General features: G+C 38.5%; 1 protein-coding gene across 1 annotated transcript in view; it reads right to left on the bottom strand.

Moving 5' to 3' along the window:
* Pikfyve (phosphoinositide kinase, FYVE-type zinc finger containing) overlaps positions 1–20,195 on the bottom strand; it is an 85,324-nt gene that overhangs the window by 14,815 nt on the left and 50,314 nt on the right. The window contains exons 19-31 of the mRNA XM_036173005.1: positions 17,907–18,007; positions 16,348–16,419; positions 15,350–15,521; positions 12,464–12,642; positions 10,664–10,777; positions 10,189–10,297; positions 9,930–10,084; positions 9,133–9,223; positions 6,499–6,559; positions 5,535–5,672; positions 4,357–4,477; positions 1,852–1,947; positions 294–377 (exon numbers count right to left, since the gene is read on the bottom strand). Of these exons, the coding sequence (XP_036028898.1) occupies positions 294–377; positions 1,852–1,947; positions 4,357–4,477; positions 5,535–5,672; positions 6,499–6,559; positions 9,133–9,223; positions 9,930–10,084; positions 10,189–10,297; positions 10,664–10,777; positions 12,464–12,642; positions 15,350–15,521; positions 16,348–16,419; positions 17,907–18,007 (1,493 nt within the window). The remainder of the gene's footprint in view (positions 1–293; positions 378–1,851; positions 1,948–4,356; positions 4,478–5,534; positions 5,673–6,498; positions 6,560–9,132; positions 9,224–9,929; positions 10,085–10,188; positions 10,298–10,663; positions 10,778–12,463; positions 12,643–15,349; positions 15,522–16,347; positions 16,420–17,906; positions 18,008–20,195) is intronic.

The following is a 20,195-nucleotide window of genomic DNA, read 5'->3' as shown; positions in this document are numbered from 1 at the left end:
TGTTTTGTTTTGTTTTTAAATAAAACAGCTGCTTCTTTCTATCATTACAACAATTACAAGTTTTAATCTGTAGCACACAGTGACACAACACAGCAAATGTCAGAAACTACATCCTAAGGGCTAGGTAAGGTCTTTACAAGACTTGAATTCTGTTGCTCCAACACTAGCTGAAATGAATTATGTAAATCCTAGAAGAGTCTGTGCTAATATCTGCTGTCACAGAACCAAAGTCCCAGGATATAGAAAATGATGGCCAGCTCCATTTAAAAAGATTGTACTCGACTGTTAGTCACCTGTTTGTCGGAAGCCCTTCTTCAGCACTGTTCCACACAGTGGCTTTGGACAATTCCTCTAAGGCATTTCGGTATTCTTTACAACTTGGGGCAGAAATAGGTTGAAAAATGTTAAACATTACGCTCTTCTTTAACAATAAATCATAAGTTTTCAAATAAGTTTTGCATTATAAAAGCAAAATCATGGTAAGTGTCCATAATTAAACAATTACACTAGGAATTAACAAAAGTGATCAAGCTTTATGAAGAAGATTAATATCTTCACAAAGAATTAACTCACCAACTCATCAACTATATCCACTCATCTTAACAATGATCCAAAGCATTGTTGAGGGCTAGGATGTAGCATGGTGGGGAGCTCTTGCTCTAAAGGCCCTGGGTTCAATGGCCATCAGCAATCCCCACACAACCTCCCCCAAAAAAGCCTAGCTACAACTATCTGGATCAAATGAACGGTAAGTTAAAAGAAGCAGCACTCAGACTTAGTACAACAGAGTAACAGAATGTGAAGTGACCTCTGTCTCAAAGAGCTACACTTTTTTTTTTTTTAAACAACATTCCAAAAGTTTAAAAACCTGATTCTTGGATTAGCAGCCTGGTATACATTACTGTTCTAAAAGATTAAAAAATGAACTCAGATAGAATACTTGCTTCCGAATACTATAAAGAATGGTTATATTTTTGTGCCTTTAATATCTATTGATAGACTGATTAATCAATAAGGTAAGAAGCAAGTATTATCTTCATAATGCTAAAGCACAAAGAAAAAAATCATTATATATACTCATATAAAGTGAAAAAAATGCTCATTATTGAAAGTAAACTCTAAATTCCATGAAGGTAGAAGCATATACAACTATACTGTTAACTCTGGTACATCCAGTATCTATATACTACATTTGGTTTGTAACCAAATATTTTTCGATAAATGGGACACTTTGTAATCAATACATAAAAAGAATTTTTTTATTTTTATACTTTAAATTAAATTCACTCACTGCCAATATAATTTTATGAATGAGAGTCTGAGGTTTTAGATATTAGATGTAAGTATTTTAAAGGTGCAACGCTTCTTTAAGATAAACAGTAACTCCATAAGTTACACATTCAAACATGTCTTTGGAACAAGGAGCAGGAATAGCATTCTCTAAGTAGAAAAATTTTAGCCAGTATGTGTGTGGAGATGGAAATAATATTCAGATATTGGAAAGTGGGTATGTTTCACTATTATGTTAACAACTAAACCACAGTAAGAGTTACCAGGGGTATAAATTAGACAGAGTGGTCAGAATATTCAAGGGTTAGTAAATACCATGCCAAGTCACATTAGTAACTAAGTACTTGCTTAAAAGCCATGCCATATCCCATTATTTGAGTAAAGGTTTTCAAATACAAAAAAAAAAAAAAAAAAAAAAAACCCTTCATGACTAAAGAACATGTATTTTTGTTTGTATTTAATCATTTTTCTTTATTCTATTAGAAAGAGCCCCTAAATAGGGTAATTAATAGACAAGACTTAAAAACACAGAGCTGTAACTACAGGAAAAGCTTATAATACCTTAGTGCAAAAGCAATGATGGAGCTGGGTTCTTTCTCACAGACAGCAATGGGCACCCGTTCATGTTCATACATTAAATAGTGTTTATCTGGATCACTGCTCAATAAAGTAGAATATAATTAGAAATCAAATATAAAATCAATTAACATATTACAATCAAATCTCAGGACAATTTTAAGGTAACTATAGAGTAAGCAAATATAAACGCAATTAAGAAAGCCAAAATGCATGGAAATGCTGAGAAAATGAGTCAACTAAACAACAGAAATACAAAGAGTAAGTATACAAACCAACTGGAAAACTGTCAGAACTAGGTTTGGGGGCTGGAGAGATGGCTCAGCAGTTAAGAGTACTAAGACCAGGGCTTGAGTCCTAGCACCAACATGGCAGCTCTGCAACTGTCTGTTCTCCAGTCTTCCAGAGGGAAGTCAATGCCCTCTTCTGGCCTCTCCAGGCACCAGGCACACACATGATGCACAGACATACATGCAGGCAAAACAACCATACACATAAAATAAAAAATAAATAGTTTTCAAATAGGGTTCTTGAATAGTTACTCCAAAGCTTTACCTACTGCCGAGATCTTGGTCACACTAGTCTAACAAAGAATATGCAATAAATAATCTAAACACAGTGCTCTATTCTACCCCTCCCAGAAACCTCCTAAGAGTTATGTAGAAATAGTGCTTTTAGTTCACAGCAACAACATAACAAAGTCACTCTACTGTTATTACGCGGAAACAAAGTGTTAACTCAACTTCACCCCAAGTTCTGCTCCCCTAACTTCTGCTCTAACTCCACTGGGAACCATTAGTTAGAGTGACTGACTTAACTTAGATGCCATTTACTGACTATCCAACGTAGTGGAAAACAACAGTGAGGAAAACTTCCATTTGAGCATTTTCTGTATGTGTGCATGATTAACAACACACTGGTGAGAACAAAACAGGCATGCACGTTTGCAGTGGGGGAGGTAAAGAAACAATTCTGCAAATACACACATTCACGCTCTGAGTAAGTGCAATACAAGAATTGTTATGATGAACGTTTAGCTCCTGTTCTCAAATCCTAGATTGAAATTCTAGCCCCTGTGTAGTGGTGTTAGGAGATAGTGCCTTTACATCAGGAGTGAAGACACCATACACATGATTAGTGTCCTTGCCAAGAGGGACAAGTGAGCTCTTTCCACCATGAGAGGAAGGTCTAGAAAAGAACCCTCATCAGAATCTACCCTGTAACACAAGTTTGATCCCCTAGCCTCCAGAACTGTAAGAAATACATTTGTATTGTTTCTAAGCAAACCAAGATATGGCAATGCATTACAGCAGCCTACATGAAGCCAAGAATCCTGACACACAGAGGCCTCTTTGGTTAGTACTAGGGCACAGAAGAGGCATCTTCAGAAAAGAACAGGACTTCGCAATTGAGAAAGAGGGGGGATAATTCAAAGGCTGTAACAGGCATAGGCCATTGTTCCAAATGGCACTGAAGAAACAGACATTCAGGCCTCAAGGTGACGACAAAATCAGCCTTTTATACAAGACAATCATGTGATGAATCCTACACTGTCTGAGTCTCTCTACTTGTCTCTTCCCCAAGACCATGAGCTCCTAAGAGCAATACTCTCCACCTGGGGGCAAGAGAACAGGCACCAAATAAAAATTCAGTTACTACTGAATAAAACCCAAAGTAAATGTTCATATTTTGAATGAACTTGTACCAGCATATCAAAGGTGGCATTTGATGGCATACAGATCAACCAGCAGAAAAACAAGCTTTTACAGCCATCATGCATTCCTTTCCAGTCTGAGTGAGTACAGCATTTTAAAAAAAAAAGAAAGAAAAAACGAAAGAAGAGAAAGCATACATGTTCATTTTACTCCTTATCAGTATCCTGTTAAAATGAATCATAGGGCAACAATGTGTTAATATACACTCAGCAATATGTCTTTTAAAGATAAATGAATGTGGTCTGAGATGGCTCAAATCCCTAGCACCCGTATAGAAAGCCAGATATGACCACACATGCCTGTGACCTCTACTGCTAAGGGAGACAGAGACAAGAGGATCACTGGAGGTGGCTGGCCATTAGCTAGCGCTGGGTTCAGTGAAAGACCCTGTACACACACACACACACACACACACACACACACACACACACACACACACACACCTCACATACTGCACACATATACATACAAGCAAAAATTTAAAATAAATTCTTTAGAAGATCACTAGATGTAGCAGTATATTTTTACATAAATGTATATATGCTGTGTGTCCATTCTTATAACTAGTGCCTTTACACACTAAGCAACATTAGTTAACGTTTCTTCTTCCACTGTCTACTATATAATGATAAAACATTATGAAAATTACATGCCAAAAGCCATCTCCTTTACTAGGATGATGTAAAATTTAGAACTAAGAAACGCATTTGCAGATAAACTTATCTAAATACATAGGGAATCAGTAGAGAGAGCCAGTTGGTTTTGAAATACTTACAAAGGAAATGGAATGGGATTATAGCTGTTTCCTGGAAGCAAATTAGCAAAGATGGCTTTCATGGTTGACTTTTCCTTCACCTGGCTGTCTGTGGATCCCAGCAAATGCCCATCAAATACATCTAGGATGAAAAATATTCTACTTATACATTAGCATTCAAGAAAAATAAAAAGTAGAAGTATCTGTTTTATTTCTTTTTCTCTTGAGAATACAGATACACTGAGCATCACAGATATAAACTATGGTTTTCATTTTCTGGCTTAAGAAAGCAGCTCTTAGAAAATGAAATGGCAACAGTGAAATGTATTCAGCATTGACTCCAAGAGGCATGTTTACTTCCTTACATTTGAAACTGAGATCCTCCTGCATCAGTGGTCTCTTCCCGCCACAGATCATAAGAGAACTACTGTCTGACCACACAGGAGCTGTCAGTGCTGTTACTGCAGCTCAGGAATACGCACTCTGGCTATTACACCTGAGCTTAGTAGCAATTGTAAAGGTGAGCCCAAGTTTAAAATTAAGCAAATACTGCTAAAAAAAAAAAAAGAGAGAGAGAGAGAGTTGCAAAGCATGGGTTTTGTTATAATGTAAATATTTGTTGAAACAAATGGCAAAAATTTCCTTCCCCTTTCAAAGCAGTATTTACACACCTCAAGAAAGAGGCCCCCAATGGTAGACAACCATGAGTAACACTGTTTTACTAGGACATTTACAAACACAAAGGGGGGCATGTCATGAAGTGCAGCTAATGGAAGAAAGGACAAATGAAAGGCTGTATTTAGAAAGGTACTTCAATTTATTATTACTTTTTATGTGCCTGAGTGGTTTGCCTGCATGTGTATATGTGCACCATGTTTGACTGGTGTCCAAGGAGGTGTCAGAAGAGGGTGTCAAATTCCCTGGAACTGGAATTACAAACAGTTGTGAACTGCCATGTGGGTGATGGGAATTGAACCCAGTTCCTCTGGAAGAGCAGCAGGTACTCTTAATCACTGAGCCATCTCTCCAGCTCCTTAAAAAAGAACTTTAAACATATACAAAATAAAAAATTCTAAAGGATAGGAAAGCTTTATGTCAAAGAATAAGCCATGTTTTTCTCTTTCAGAGACACATAAAAGCAAGAAATCATCTCAGTCTTAGATTCAATAAAGTAGGGTAAAAAGTGGCCTGAACCTTACCTTCAGAGCCACTGGCTGTATCGAGGTCAGAGGGCCCTCCCATTGACTGCTCGGCCAGGGCCTCAGGAGGAGTGGGCAACTGGAGATGGGTAGAGCTTGTGGAGCTCTGGCTGGACAGGGTTGTTAAGAAGCGATCCTCTAAAGAAACACAGAATCTTCAATGAGTTACTTAAAATAAGAAGTCCATTTCACCTGATACTCAATAATACTTTTTAAATGTCAAATCATATTTCTACTTCTTAAACTATGGAATTTTACCTTTTTAAAAATTATCTAGGTCATGTAATTCATGTCATAAAAATTGACATAAAAATCCAGAAAGATCATATAATTTGACCACAATCAAATCTTGGTGACAAAACTATATCAATGAATTCTGACCTCTACCTGATACAATATCCTTTCCTTTATGCTACATTATCTACTTACATATTACTTGCTTAACAGAGAACAGAATTAGAACACTGTGGGGAAAATTACATGCTTATTCTGAGAGAGAAAAAAAAAAACTGTTATAATTATTAAACAGTAAGTTCTATTCAACAGACAGCCTGTGTATAAAGTTCCCTACAGTGCAAGATGACGCTAAGTCACTGAAGAAAGAAAAATTTAGAAAACAATTTAAGGACATAAAATATAGGTTAACTATGCTAAGAGAAATCCTTGTACTAGAATAAGGAGGCTGAGCAACATAAGCATAAGAGAAATTCAATGTCAGATTTTATTCTTTTTCTTCTACTGGCAGCCCTCACTACATGGCATACATTTCTACAACCTAATTTATGCATATATCACACTGTATGACACTCAAACCAGTAAGAATTATAAATGTTCTGTAAGAAGGAGGAAAATGACTATGGACATGTGTATTAGAAAATAATGCTCACATCAGCAGTTAAAAGCAACTTACAGAGTAATATCTCTTTAAATGCAAGAGCAAGAGGTCACCACACTGAAGACCAACCTTTTTCTCCATTGTGAAGTCCTGGAGAAATATTCCTTGGAGATGTGTCCATTGCACTTATCTAAAGAGAAAAAAATATGCTACTCTTAAGGGTGCATTAAAAAAAAATTACACTTCAAAAGTAGTCGAGCCCAGTGAATATTGAAAATTTTGAACTCATGATGTGTTTCCACTAAAATATTACCTCTTGAGAATTTAAAGTAGCTCTTGCCATTTTAATTAATTAAGCCTGAATATATTCCTAAATGTGCATTTATTGGTTCACTTAGAAATAACACTATGACAGCCGGGCGGTGGTGGCGCGCGCCTGTAATCCCAGCACTCGGGAGGCAGAGGCAGGCGATCTCTGTGAGTTCGAGGCCAGCCTGGTCTACATAGTGAGTTCCAGGTCAGACACCAAATACTACACAGAAAAACCCTGTCTTGAAACCCGCCCCCCAAAACAGATAAGAACACTATTACATATAAACATAAATATAAAAACTCGTTGAAGAATAAAGCTGTTTTCCAAAATTTAAAAAAAAAAAACACTAATGAAGAGTATCACTGCTTTATATTTTCAGAAATATCTCAGATGTATGACTAACAAGAAGACAGCTGGATTCTATATTTACTATACTGAGATGTATTGTTACAAGGCCAGTCCCGGCTTTACTCAGATTTGTGGTTTATAAAGGGAAAACCTGCAGGCATGGATGGACCCATTACTTTGAGAATATTGCTCTAAACAGTAGCTGGCATGGACACATCTAGGAACACTTAGGTCTCTCTAGTAAGCCTGCTCATTCCTTACTATCCACCCACTGAACCTTCTTATGTCCTATTACCCATGGACGACATTTAGTAGGACTAAAAGCCCCACAGGGAATTTAGTTAAAAGTCATTTCATTTCATATCAGAGAGATCTTTCTGGGTCATTTACATAAAATAACCCACCACTATTACCTACTCCATCACCAAACTCTATTTTCCTTAGGGCTTTCTACAACTAAATCCTTATGGGTTCATGTGTTTTCTATCAATCTCTTTTTAATCAGGCAAATGTTTTACGAGATAATAACTATGGCCTTTGTTCACAAGTGAATGCCATACAACCTAGAAAAACATATAAACAAAAATAAGTCCTCAAAACTATTTATTAAAAGGCAGTACAACAGCATTTCAAGTCAATTTCCAACTTTCCAAAAGCAGATCACCTCCTCAGTGGTAGTGAATTTCTTTCTTTTTTTTTAAGATTTTTGTTGTTGTTGTTTGTTTGTTTGTTTTATTTTGTTTTTCAAGAAATCTCTGTATAACAGTTCCGGCTGTCCTGGAACTCGCTTTGTAGACCAGGCTGGCCTCGAACTCACAGAGATTCACCTGTCTCTGACTCCCAAGTGCTGGGATTAAAGGTGTGTGCCATCGCCACCACCTGGCTCTTTAAGATTTTTATGTGCATTGGTGTTTTTGCCTTCATGTATGTCTATGTGAGGATGTCAGATGCTCTTGAACCAGAGTTACAGACAGCTGTGAGCTGCCATGTGGGTGCTGGGAAGTGAACTTGGGTCCTCTGGAAGAGCAGTCAGTGCTCTTAACCACTGATCCTTATCTCCAGCCTCTGAGCCATATCTCCAGCCATTATTCTTATCTAAATATTAAGAGGAAATACAATTCCCAAACAGTTGTTTAATAGGCAAAAAGAAATAGCCGTTCTATTTTCTAAAATGATTTAAATCACGTGGATCCATCATTCCGTGACAACACTCCTCTACAACAGTCTGCATGATATGAAGAGACCCCCGCCACCTAAGACCCTGTGATGTCAGGAAACAAGGCCATTACACTAGCATTGTTTCATGTGATATCGGGCAGTCACTATAGGAACTGAGTCCTGTCAACAACCTGAAGGAGCTTGGAAGGAGATGCTGATCCTCAGAAATAAGAAACTCTGGCCAAGCCCTTGATTTTAGCTCTGTGGCATTCTGAATAAAGAACCCAATTATATGCCACTATAAGATAGTAAGTCCACATTTTTGAACACTAAGTTTGTGATACTTTGTTTTCAGCAAAAGAAAGCAATCAGTTGGGAATGGAGTCATCCAAGGTAGACACCTTAAGAAGAGCTTCTCCTTCAACCACAGAGATCAAACACCTAAAACTACACAGTAAGAAAATGGGGCTTGAGAGAAGGCTCAGCAGTTAAGGACATCTGCTGCTCTTCCAGAGGACCTAAGTTTGGTTAGCAGCACCCACATGGTAGCTCACAACCATGCCCTCTTCTTGCTCTGTGGGCTCTAGGCACACATAAGGTGCATATACATACATGGAGGCAAAATACTCAGGCACACAAAGGTAAACAAATATATTTTTTGAAAGGAAGGAAAATGAAAAATGAGAACTCTGTTATACACTCTGGGAACTTACGGGTTTCCTCTGTAATATTCTCAATAGTGTATTGGGGCAGTAGCCTTTTGACAAATACTTCAAACAAATTAATCCTAACACATGATTTTAATTGGGGTTAGGATATAAAAGTAATCCAGAACCTATCCCCTGAAAACATTATGTTCTATTAAACTACCTCTCCTCATGTTAGAATGAAGCTAACCACAGCTTCATCAGTGAGACAGTAAAGACAGTGCTACACTTGATTACCTTGCTCTCCTCTCCTTGTCTCAGCCTCCCAGGACTGGGAGGAACCGAAGGCCTCTTTCTACCTTTTTCCTGCTGGAAAAGGTCCTGCAACCTATAGTCATAGGCAAAAAGGACATGGTTTTGTTTCCGGTACCTTATATTATACTTATACATTTTTTCTTATAGTAGACTTTAAAGCTGTATGTAGCCATTACTGAAGTCTTATGATAGCCAATGATGTTTCATGGCACAATGATCCAATTCAATCTCACTCAGCAGCACACACATTTGAAACAGCAAACAGGGCTGTTTCCTCTTTGGTTTTTCTGTTTGTTTGTTTGTTTTTATCTCAACACACTATGTAAAGGCTGCAATACGTATTAAAGGATGAAGAGAACAAAAGCCAAAAAAGTCTTTATAACTAAGAAAATAAAACATCTATAATTAATAAAGATCTTTAGGTTTAAAATACTGTGATTGGAGCTGGAGAGATGGCTTAGTGGTTAAGAGCACTGACTGTTCTTCCAGAGGCGCCTGGTTCAATTCCCAGCACCCACATGGCAGCTCACAACTGTCTGTAACTCCAGTTCCTGAGACCTAACATTCATGGCAAAACACCACTGTACGTGAAATAAAAATTAATTAATTAATTAATTAATTGATTAATTAAAAATAAAATAAAATACTGTGATTGGGAATTTAGCAAAGTGGTAGAGCACTGCCCAGCCAATGTAAGGCCAGAGGCAGGAAATACACTTTGAGATGTCACGGCAGAACAAACTTGGCAGCAGTGTCCAGGAAACCCGCCCAAGCCACACCTGCTGTTCCACGCTTGCAGCACTTCACAGAGACTCTGCTTCTTGGCAATGAGAGACTCAAAGATGGACTGTAGTTGCTGAGGGGTATCCACAGAGGAGGACATGAGCCTGGCTTGCATCTTCTCAGTCCAGTTCTTGAACTCACCCTCCTCCATCTGGAAGGCAACAGGTCCAAGTTCAGTAAGCTGAGACACCATAGAGACAAAGGGATTTCTAGGAAGTCAGTAACTTCAGAGTTTCTATAACAGAAACAAATTACCTCTTTTTGTGCAAAGATATCTTCCATTTTTTCTTCTCTTGTTTTGCTAAATGTATCCGTTTTCAAGGATGCAAGTCTTTCATCAACAGCTAGGTATACCTGTGAAACTCTAAAAATGGGGAGAGTATCACATGTTAGAAATCAAACCACCTCATAGAAATGAGGGGAAAAGGTATTTTATATAAAACTATAGCTAAAACAAGATACCTTATCAAAAATCACATGGAATTTTGCAAAGCAAAACAAGGCCTCAAGGAATTTACTTCAGAATTTTAAGTTGTTAGTCGTGTTTTGGAGATATTTTTCTGTATTATTTGAACTTTTCCTTCTCACACTGAGCACACTACATATAATTAGAAAAGCAAAGTTACTCGTATTTCAAAAGAGTTAAATGAGTAGACCTGATAACTAAACCAGCAGCGGGTTACAAACACGACAGTAAGCAAATATGGATGACCAAAGACACTGAACCTACTTCTGGAAAAAGTCCTTGAGGTCCTGGAGAAGGGACACTTTCAACGGGGCTTGACGCTTAATAAATATTTTGGGGAGTGGAACACACACTTCAAGAAGCCGAATAGGAGAATAGCTGAGGGAAAAAACAGTAACAGGAGAAAATGAAAAATAGTTTAGTAACTTATATAGAGCACACACATAAATATTCACATGATCAATGAAATTCTAATGAGCATAAGAGAAAAGCAAAGTTTTCTAAAACCAAGTTTCATAAAGACAAAAAAATAATAATAATAACTTTCAACCACCAGAAATCTCTTCCCCAATCTTGAGAGGACTTTGTTCTGTCCTTGCACTGTGACGTCATTATCTATCCCTGGCTAGGCCATCTGCTCTAAAACCTGCAATGGCTTGAACGTGACCTTTCTCTGTAGATCTGAAGAGACTTACTCAAGGTTTATCACCTTCCAGCTCTTAGGGTTCCTCATGAGTCTTCACTTCCTTCCTACCCAAGGTAATGACTAGTAAATGCTACACCCAACCTATACCCTGTGTTTATGATCCAAAGCCCTTGCTTTAAAAGGAAATAAATTCTAATTAATAAATATTTCATGAATATATTGTGTTCGAGATGCTGTTATACGTGCCAAGAAAATAGCACCAAAATTCTTGCCCTCTTAACTCTAGAATAATGAGATGTGGGTAATAAAATGTAAATATGTAGGATATTTTTCTCAGAGCGCTACAGAAAAAATAATCAACTAAGAATGCTGCAGCCGGGCGGTGGTGCGCACACCTTTAATCCCAGCACTCGGGAGGCAGAGGCAGGCGGATCTCTGTGAGTTCGAGGCCAGCCTGGGCTACCAAGCGAGTTCCAGGACAGACACCAAGGCTGCACAGAGAAACCCTGTCTAGAAAAACAAAAAGAATGAAGGAGGGAGTACTTGGCAGGTCAAATGTGACTGGAAAGCGACAGGAAGTAAGGAAACACAGAGGAGTATCTGAGAACAAAGCTGAGAGAAGGAAGGGTGAGGACAAGGCTCCTGAGGTGGCACCTAGGTGACACAGCAGAGGACAGCCCTGAGCCAGTGAGAGTCCACAGAGAGACTGAGAGCAGCAGGAGCGGAGAGCACTTGCTCTGGGCAACCACTGGAGCCTGCCTTCTACTCGGCAAAGCACACCACTTGCAATGTCTAGAGCGGAGCCGTGACCAGCTAATTTCCCTTTAATAGGGTCACTTTGGACTGCTAACCCGAGCTGGGAGCAGGATGCAGGAGCAAGGCTGAGGGAGTCTGCCCAGACCCGCTGCAATAACCTCCTGCTAAAACAAAAGAGGCTTAGCCACAGTGCTGAGGGTGGCCAGGTGTCCAAGGTCTTAGGTTCAGACGGCAGAGCCTAAAGAATCACATTTGATACTACAACGGTTTATCCCTTCAACTTTAGCTCCGCTGGAATTTTAGCTTGGTCAGAAGTATCTTAGGATCTTCATGGTAAGTAGTATCTTAGTAAACATTCTCAGACTTCCAATGTCAAAACAATGGTCAAAGTGAATCAGGAAACAGAATATCAAGCAGTGTTTAAACCATGATCCCCACCATTTGTCAGCTCTATGGGTAAAATATACAAGATTATTATCCTTGTTTACAATAGGATAACAACATTACCTAGTTCTTAGGATAAAGGGTAACTAACACTAAAAGCTCTCAGAGCACAGCCCTTTGCATTTGCAGGGTTAGAGTCAAGGCCAGATTCAATTCAATAGTGGAACTGTTCCATCTATAAGGAATGTGATAATGTAAAGACCCCTCTGCCTTCTCACCTGAAAGATGCCACCATCTGGTTATAGGAGAAATACTGGTGATAATCATGATGGATAGAGTGACCACACGGCTCAGCATTGGCTCTGCGTGTGTACTGGTGCCCATAAAACCGAAGTTCAAGGTACTTTGCAAATGACATAGACCAGGATTCATTTGAAAGAGCAACAACTGGTGTTACCTGTTCAGAAAAATTAATAATTAATAATAATAAACTAGAAACTGAAAATCTCATTTTTGAAAGATGTATTTTCTATTTTCCAAGACAAATAACATATTCTAAATGAGGGGGGCGGGGGAGAACAAAATATTCAAAATAGATTTGAGCTGGGAGGGTGAGGGAGGAGAGCTCTAATAATCCCTCAATGGCCACGGGGTATGGCCACATACTTAACTAGCCCCACTGACAGACATCTGAGATAGATAGGTCTTCCTTATTTACATGATGCTCTGCTGAACATCCTTGTAAATACACTCAGACATAATAGAATAAATTAGTAACGGTGAGCAATGACGGCTCAAAGGGCAATGGTCTTTTTGCCAAACTTCCTTCCAAATCAGGTGCATTCATTTACACACTTTGAATAACAGTACTGAAGATACCAATTACCTCACTTTCCTACCAATCCTACAAATTATTCATCTTTGAAATGTCATTTCTTTTTTAAGAAGGCATTTTACTTATTTCATTTATATATGGCTTCATTTATGCTTCAACTAAGTTAATGAATAAAACTTATTTGCATACTTACTGGCTACTTGTACTAAATTGCTCTGTCATGCTCTTTGCCCATTTTCTATTACTATGGCTTACAAAATTTAACATTAAATTTTTCCTATTCTAGAAGCTTTTCTTCTGTGTGTATGTTAATAAAAACTCTTTTCCTTTCTAGCAAAACCCCATAAAACTAAAAACAAACAAACAAAAACTCAGATGCATAAACCAAGGCATGGAAAACAGTCCAAAATTTAGCTATTGACTTAATTCAATAGTCACTCTATAGCAGTGGTTCTCAACCCATGGGTTGCAACCCCTTTGGGGGTCAAACCACTCTTTTACAAGGGTTGCCTAAAACCACCGGAAAATACAGGTATTTATATTACAATTCACAACAGTAGCAAACAGTAGCAACAAAGTAATTTTATGGATGGAGGTCACCACAACATGAGGAACTGTATTAGAGGGTTGCAGCATTAGGAAGGTTGAGAACCATGACTCTACCAGCATTTTAGACCAGGACCTAAAGGTCTATAGATATGAATGAGGCTGGGACCTAGCTTAACAGTAAAGTACTTGCCTAGCATGTATAGCCTGATCTCCACTAACACATACAAGAAAGTATGGAAGACCTGATCATTACTGCGAAACACTGCAGGCCAGTATGCTCCGAGCTCATAAAGGAAACTAATGTCGCCATTCTCAAGTGCTATACTAACAGACACACTACTATTTTACCTACAGTTCTCATAATGCTTTCTAAGCACACTCCAAAATCATCAAGCTAATAATGAAGGCAATTTCAATATATATTTGCTACAATTTCAATGAATAGTATATATTTAAAATGTTTTAGGGCCTGAAGAGATGGCTCAGCAGTTACGAGGACTGGCTGCTCTTCCAGAGGGTCTAGGTTTGATCCCACACAGTGTCTAACAACCATTCTTCTTGGGAACTATGCACATATATGATACACAAACATACATGCAGGCAAACACATATGCATATAAAATAAAAGTAAATTAAAACAACAACAAACATACACACACAAAAAAAAAAAATTTACGACTGGGGCTGGAGAGAACACTTGCAAGCTCCTGAAGAGGACCCAGGTTCAACTCCCACAATAGCACATTAGGAGGCTGACAACCATCTGTAAGTCCACTTCTGGGGGATCTGGAACTTTCATTTAGCCTAATCAGGTACTTGCACACACAGTGCACATACATCAAGTTGTGCACACACATATACACATAACATTAAATAAACCTTAAACCTAAACCTATGCCTATGCCACTTCTCCAAAATGGATTGAATCCATTTAATATAAAAACAAGCCAAAAAAAAAAAAATCACAATACTGACATCAAATAATTCCCCCAGAGTTTGAAAAGATAGTTCAAAGAAATTAAATACACATCCAAGTCATTTTCTAAGATTGTACATAAAACCAGTATAGGCCCTTGTCAACAAGGGCTCATCTACATTTTTTTAGAAGAGTCATTAATATAGGCTCAGATTTGCTAGGGAAACAGCCTAATACACTGTAGTTACTGCTTTGTAAGTCTGTCTAATACACTGTAGTTACTGCTTTGTAAGTCTGTCTCCTTCTCTACAAGTCATGCCTTATTCTCTTTCTAGTCCTAAGGTGCAACAGTATCTAGAACATAGGTGGAATTAAGTATATGTAGAATTAGCAAACATAACTGAAAATTATCAAAATATAATTTCAATATACTTTATTGGAAAAGGTATACATACATCATTATTTAATGATATATATTCTTTTTTTATTTGTTTGGTTTTGGTTTTTTGGGGTTTTTTTGTTTTTTGTTTTTTTCCAAGACAGGGTTCTCTGTGTAGCCCTGGCTATCTATCCAGGAACTAGCTCTATGGACCAGGCTGACCTCGAACTCAAAGATCCACCTGCCTCTGTCTCCCAAGTGCTGGGATTAAAGGTGTAAGCCACTACTGCCTAGCTAATGACATACATTCTTTAAGTGAAGTTTTATAAACTATTAGGTTAAACATACAGCACAAGAAGGCATATAAATAAGATCATAATGACAAATAACAAAGTTCAAAATACTATTTATTAATTAATTATATATCCCCCAGAGCACTATACAAATGGAAGTGTCACATGAAATACTCCACTAGCAGCACATACTTGTTTGCAGATTCTGCACCAGGAGTATGTGAGAATTGTATGTTGATATCCAGGCACCGGAGAATCCAACTCCTTCAGGATTATCTGCACACAGCCTTGGCCATGAACAAAGCGTCGAATGTGATGCACCATGGGGGTATCACAGAACATGCTAGGACACTGGTAAGAGGACCTGTGATAAATGAGAGAATCCTTCACACACTAAGCAGGAGACAGAGGGCCACACACAGCAAGGAACGAGGAATCAGAGCCTTGACCAAGGAAGAGACATACCACCTCAGAGCAATGGTCAACAGTGGACAGTCTGAGCAGGACACATGGGCTCTGCCCTGCAGCTCAACACTACGTCTTAGACTGAAGCAAGGCACAGCTTCTATTTGTCAGACACCTCCTAATGTCCAATGTCTAACACCAGTCAAATGCAGACACTTCTAAGGACTATACTCCCTGTGGACGAGGCTGGTAGCATTCAATTACTTGAGCAGTGCTGTGTAACTTAACTGGTAGTAACACGAAACTTAAACTGATGTTGAGCTGGTTCCAAGCCTTCCCTGCCTTTCACTTGAATCACTGTAAAAGTACACATACCAAATAAGTCTTGGCGTGGCAGAGCAGCTGGACAGGCAAAGATACAAAAACTACCTGAGACAAGAGCTCCCAGCTGAGTCGCTGTAAGATACGCTCTGGCATGTGGTGTGAAAGTGAGAACCATCAACAACACTTGATTTCAACTCACACATGTTTTAGTTTGAAATTATGGGCTTCAAAAATGCATAATAATAAACCCCAGCACTTGGGGGGCAGAGACAGGCAGATCTCAAGGTTGCAGGCCAGCCTAGTCTACATAGTGAGTTCCAGGACAGCCGGGGCTATAGAGACCTTGTCTCAATTAAACAAACAAACAAACAAACAAACAAAACAAAACAAAACAAAACAAAAAAAGAAAAGAAAAAGCAAATTAAAGCATAATAAATCATAAGGAAGAAATAAGCTGTTACCTGAAACAGTATCTTTCTAAAAATATTCCCAGTGTAAGATCATTCTTTCCATAAAATTCCATTGTTACAATCCTAAAAAAGAGATCATTTCTTAGAAGAGAAGGTCAACATTACCACCAAGACCATATTCTAATTATTAAATATGCTCATAATGAAGTAACAAGGCAAATCACACATGTTGGTGCTATAGATTAGGGGTTGGGGATTTAGCCCAGTGGTAGAACAGGTTTTACTTCACCCTGTCAAACAAGTATAGACAAGCCACACTATAGCATCTTTTCCACTCCCAATCCATTAGTACCTTAAGCAGCCATTTCATGAGAATGCATAAGCTGTAAAAATCAACTGACTGAAACTGATTTTCATTAGGAAGGTAAAATCATCTTTCAGTCATAATCCCCATCAACATGAGGGGCACAACAGTGTCCATCTGCCCTCTAGTTCCTATCTTCACTGAATATGGAGAAGAACAGCTCTCATTCTTGATAAGAAGCCAACTCCTAACTGTACCTAACTCACAACTGCCCAAAATTAGACTTTGCATGTATGCTCGTTGAAACCAGTATCCAAGTATTACCTAAGGAGTCTATTAAATTCTGAGAAAAAAATCCTATGGGCTTTCAGAAAGTCAGGCTTAAAGCTGTCCTGGAACTATACAAGTTTCTAGAAAAATCTGTCCATTGGAAATAAGTTTTATCATGAAAGAGTGTTATCAAAACAAACACAAAAACAAAAAAGCTGTGTAAGTGCACATACATAGAGGAGTGGAGGACAGGCTTCTGGGGTGCCTGTGACCATGTGAGCTGCTTTGGGAAGACTGTGTGGCACCTTCCCTGCCCGTATTGCATGAGAAAGGCAGTGAAGCAGAGCACTAGCGCTGCTCAGCCTTCTCTGCTCTCTTCCCCTGACAGATGACTCACTGTGGTCAGTTACTTCAAGCTGCAGCTGCTGTGACTTTCTCTGCCATGAATGTTAGGAGCCTTACACTGTGCGCCAAATAAACCCTGTCTCCTTTAAGTTTGCTTTTAACAGAGAAGTTTTTAACACAGAAACAACAACAACAACAAATATGTAAAGTTTTTGTAACTATCTGGAAACATTACAACATTATAGAATGTATTTATCTCTATAAATTTACTTCCAAGAAGAGTGTACTAAAGAGACAAAAGGCTCATATGCAGTATAGCTCAGTAACAAAACCACAAACAGTAAGATAAAAGGCTGACTATTTTTATGAAATTTATGCAAAAAGAAAACCCACCTAAATTGCACATGGTATAATCAAAATGCAGCTTTTGGTTTTTATAAACCAGTTTGTGTGGGTCAACTTTTTAACTTTTGTAATGTAAAAATTCCTCTTTTTCTCTCAGACTCTTTTCACACTTACTTAAGGTACTATTATTTACCCATGAACAAAGCCATTTCTCAGTTACTTCTTAAGTTTAAACATTCTATTAACTCGTAGGTGAGCATCAATGGGCCACGTATGTAAAAGCAGGCATGATTTTTGGGCTGTTGGAATTGGGTTCCAGGTGCAACAGTGGGGAGAAGCGTCCTACCAAGGGCTGACGCAGGCGCTGGGGGCGTTGCTGGACTGCGCCGAGGAGCTGCTGAAGAGCACACAGAGCCTCTGGTGGTTGGCAGGGTTCAGACAGTCCACCTGCAGGACAAGGGAGGACAGAGAGCACAGGAGTCGGAACACAGTGCCTACCAGTTCACTGACGCATAACACGTCCCACTGTCAGTAAAACCTCCTGTCATCACTATTGGGTGCCTGGGAAGATGTAAAACTACAAAAGCTAAATATAACAACAGCTGGGTTTTAACTACAGACAATTTCTTTCTTTTTTTTTAAATGTGTAGCCCAGGCTGGCCTCGAACTCGTGATCCTCCTGCCTCTGCCTCCTTCAGCAAATCCTACCAGCATGCGCCACCACAACTGGCCAGAAGACAATTTCAAAACTCCATGGTAAACGTAAAAGCATAAAATAACTGGGCTGGGATGCAACTGTAACATCAGTGAGGCCTCGATCAATCCCGACACTGTGTTTGAAAAAGGAAGAGGGCTAAAACGCTTGTTTCTTAACAAACACTGCAGTTTTTTCAAAATTGTATTATGTTTTAGAAGAACAAATTAACTAAAATATATTCCTATGGAACAATATGACCTGACAGATGGATATGGCATCAATCAAGGGTGCCCAGAACTCAAAATTCTAAGGTATGTTTTTACCTCTGCTTTTTCCTGTCTTTAAATACCAACCTGTTCCCTGTTAAAATTCAAGGAGTAGAGGCCCATAAGGCTCCTTCTTAGATGCCACCACCTATCAAACTAGGCAGTCTATAAAGCTAAACAGCCACTCAGACCAGCATGGTGGCACATGGCAATCCCAGCACTTGGGAGGCAGAGTCAAGAGGTCAGGAGTTTAACATCTTCCTCAACTGGATCTGGGGTTTGAGGCTAGTATAGGCGATGAGAAATCCTATTTCAAACAAACAAACACCAAAAAAAAAACCACTCTTTTTGTTTATACACATTGTTCACATTTACATACATGTACAATCACACATGTACATACACACACATAAATACACACAGTGATTTTGTTTTCACTAAAATGAGAATATATAAAAATATATTAATATAACTTGCTTTTCTTTGAGGACGTGCTAAAACATAACCATAGTGCTTTATTCTAATACAGCAAAACTTTAAAGTTGCATTAAAAAAAAATCATTTGTTCAAAACCCATCCTTTGATATAGGTTAAATATGAATAATGCCCCTGGCCAAGAATCCTGTATTTAAGGTTTGTTCCTCAAGTGGAGAGCTATGTTGGACATGCTAGAAACTAGAAGGTAGGATCCACACAGAGGAACTAGGTCACTGGAGGTGCGTCCTTGAAGGCTGTATCTCATCCCAGGCCCTTCTACTCCTCTCTGCTTCCCGTCTGTTGTGAAGAGAATAACCTCTGCCATGCACTCTAGCGATATGAGTAAAAGTCAAGGAGTATGGACCAAAACCTATGAAATCACAAGCTAAATAAACCCCCTCAAACTGTTTAATGCCAGGTATTTGTCACATCTGCAAAAAAAAAATGGATATATTACAACAAGCATGCATCCTCACACAGATGTACTTAATTCATTCTATGGGAATAGAGAAGTTGGAATCCTGAGTCAAGGGTGACAAACGTACATTTAAAGTAGGAGAGATCTCCTTATCACTTTCTACACATTTAGACAAAGAGTTCAAAAGTTTTTGACTCTCATTAGCCATTGTTCTTTTTGTGGGTCTCAAAAACAATTGTTTAGCACCACCACTTAGCACTTCCTTAACTATCAGTGAAATTAGATATCTTTTTATTACAGAATTATATTACCTCTACTGATAGATTTCTTCATTAGTTTCACTATTAGTGATGTATCTATCCACAAGTAAATCTTCTTTAAATAGCTTTAATTTCTATTTAAACAAAAAAGATCACTGTCATAGTTAAATGACAATATAAAATTTTTACTGTTAAATACACAATACACACACACATACACACACACACACTTTCTTAAGACAGGTCTATTTTCAATAATAAATTTCCATCTCTCACAATGACTATCAATCAAAACAACAGAGCTAGCTGTGGTGGTACAGAGCTATAATCATAGCACTAAAGAGGTACAGGCAAGAGGACTGTGAACTCAAAGTCAGCCAGGACCACATACATAATGAGACCTGTGAAGACCAGCTTTAACTGCCACCTTGACACAGTTTAGAATCAACTGGGAAGAGTCTCAAGGAAGGATTATGTGCACTGGGTTGGAATGAGGGCACATCTGAGTTACTGTCTT

The sequence above is a fragment of the Onychomys torridus genome, chromosome 23 (assembly GCF_903995425.1).
Source record: "Onychomys torridus chromosome 23, mOncTor1.1, whole genome shotgun sequence".
NCBI lineage: Eukaryota > Metazoa > Chordata > Mammalia > Rodentia > Cricetidae > Onychomys > Onychomys torridus.
The sequence above is the reverse complement of the archived record's forward strand: the minus strand, read 5'-3'. Positions and strand labels throughout refer to the sequence as shown.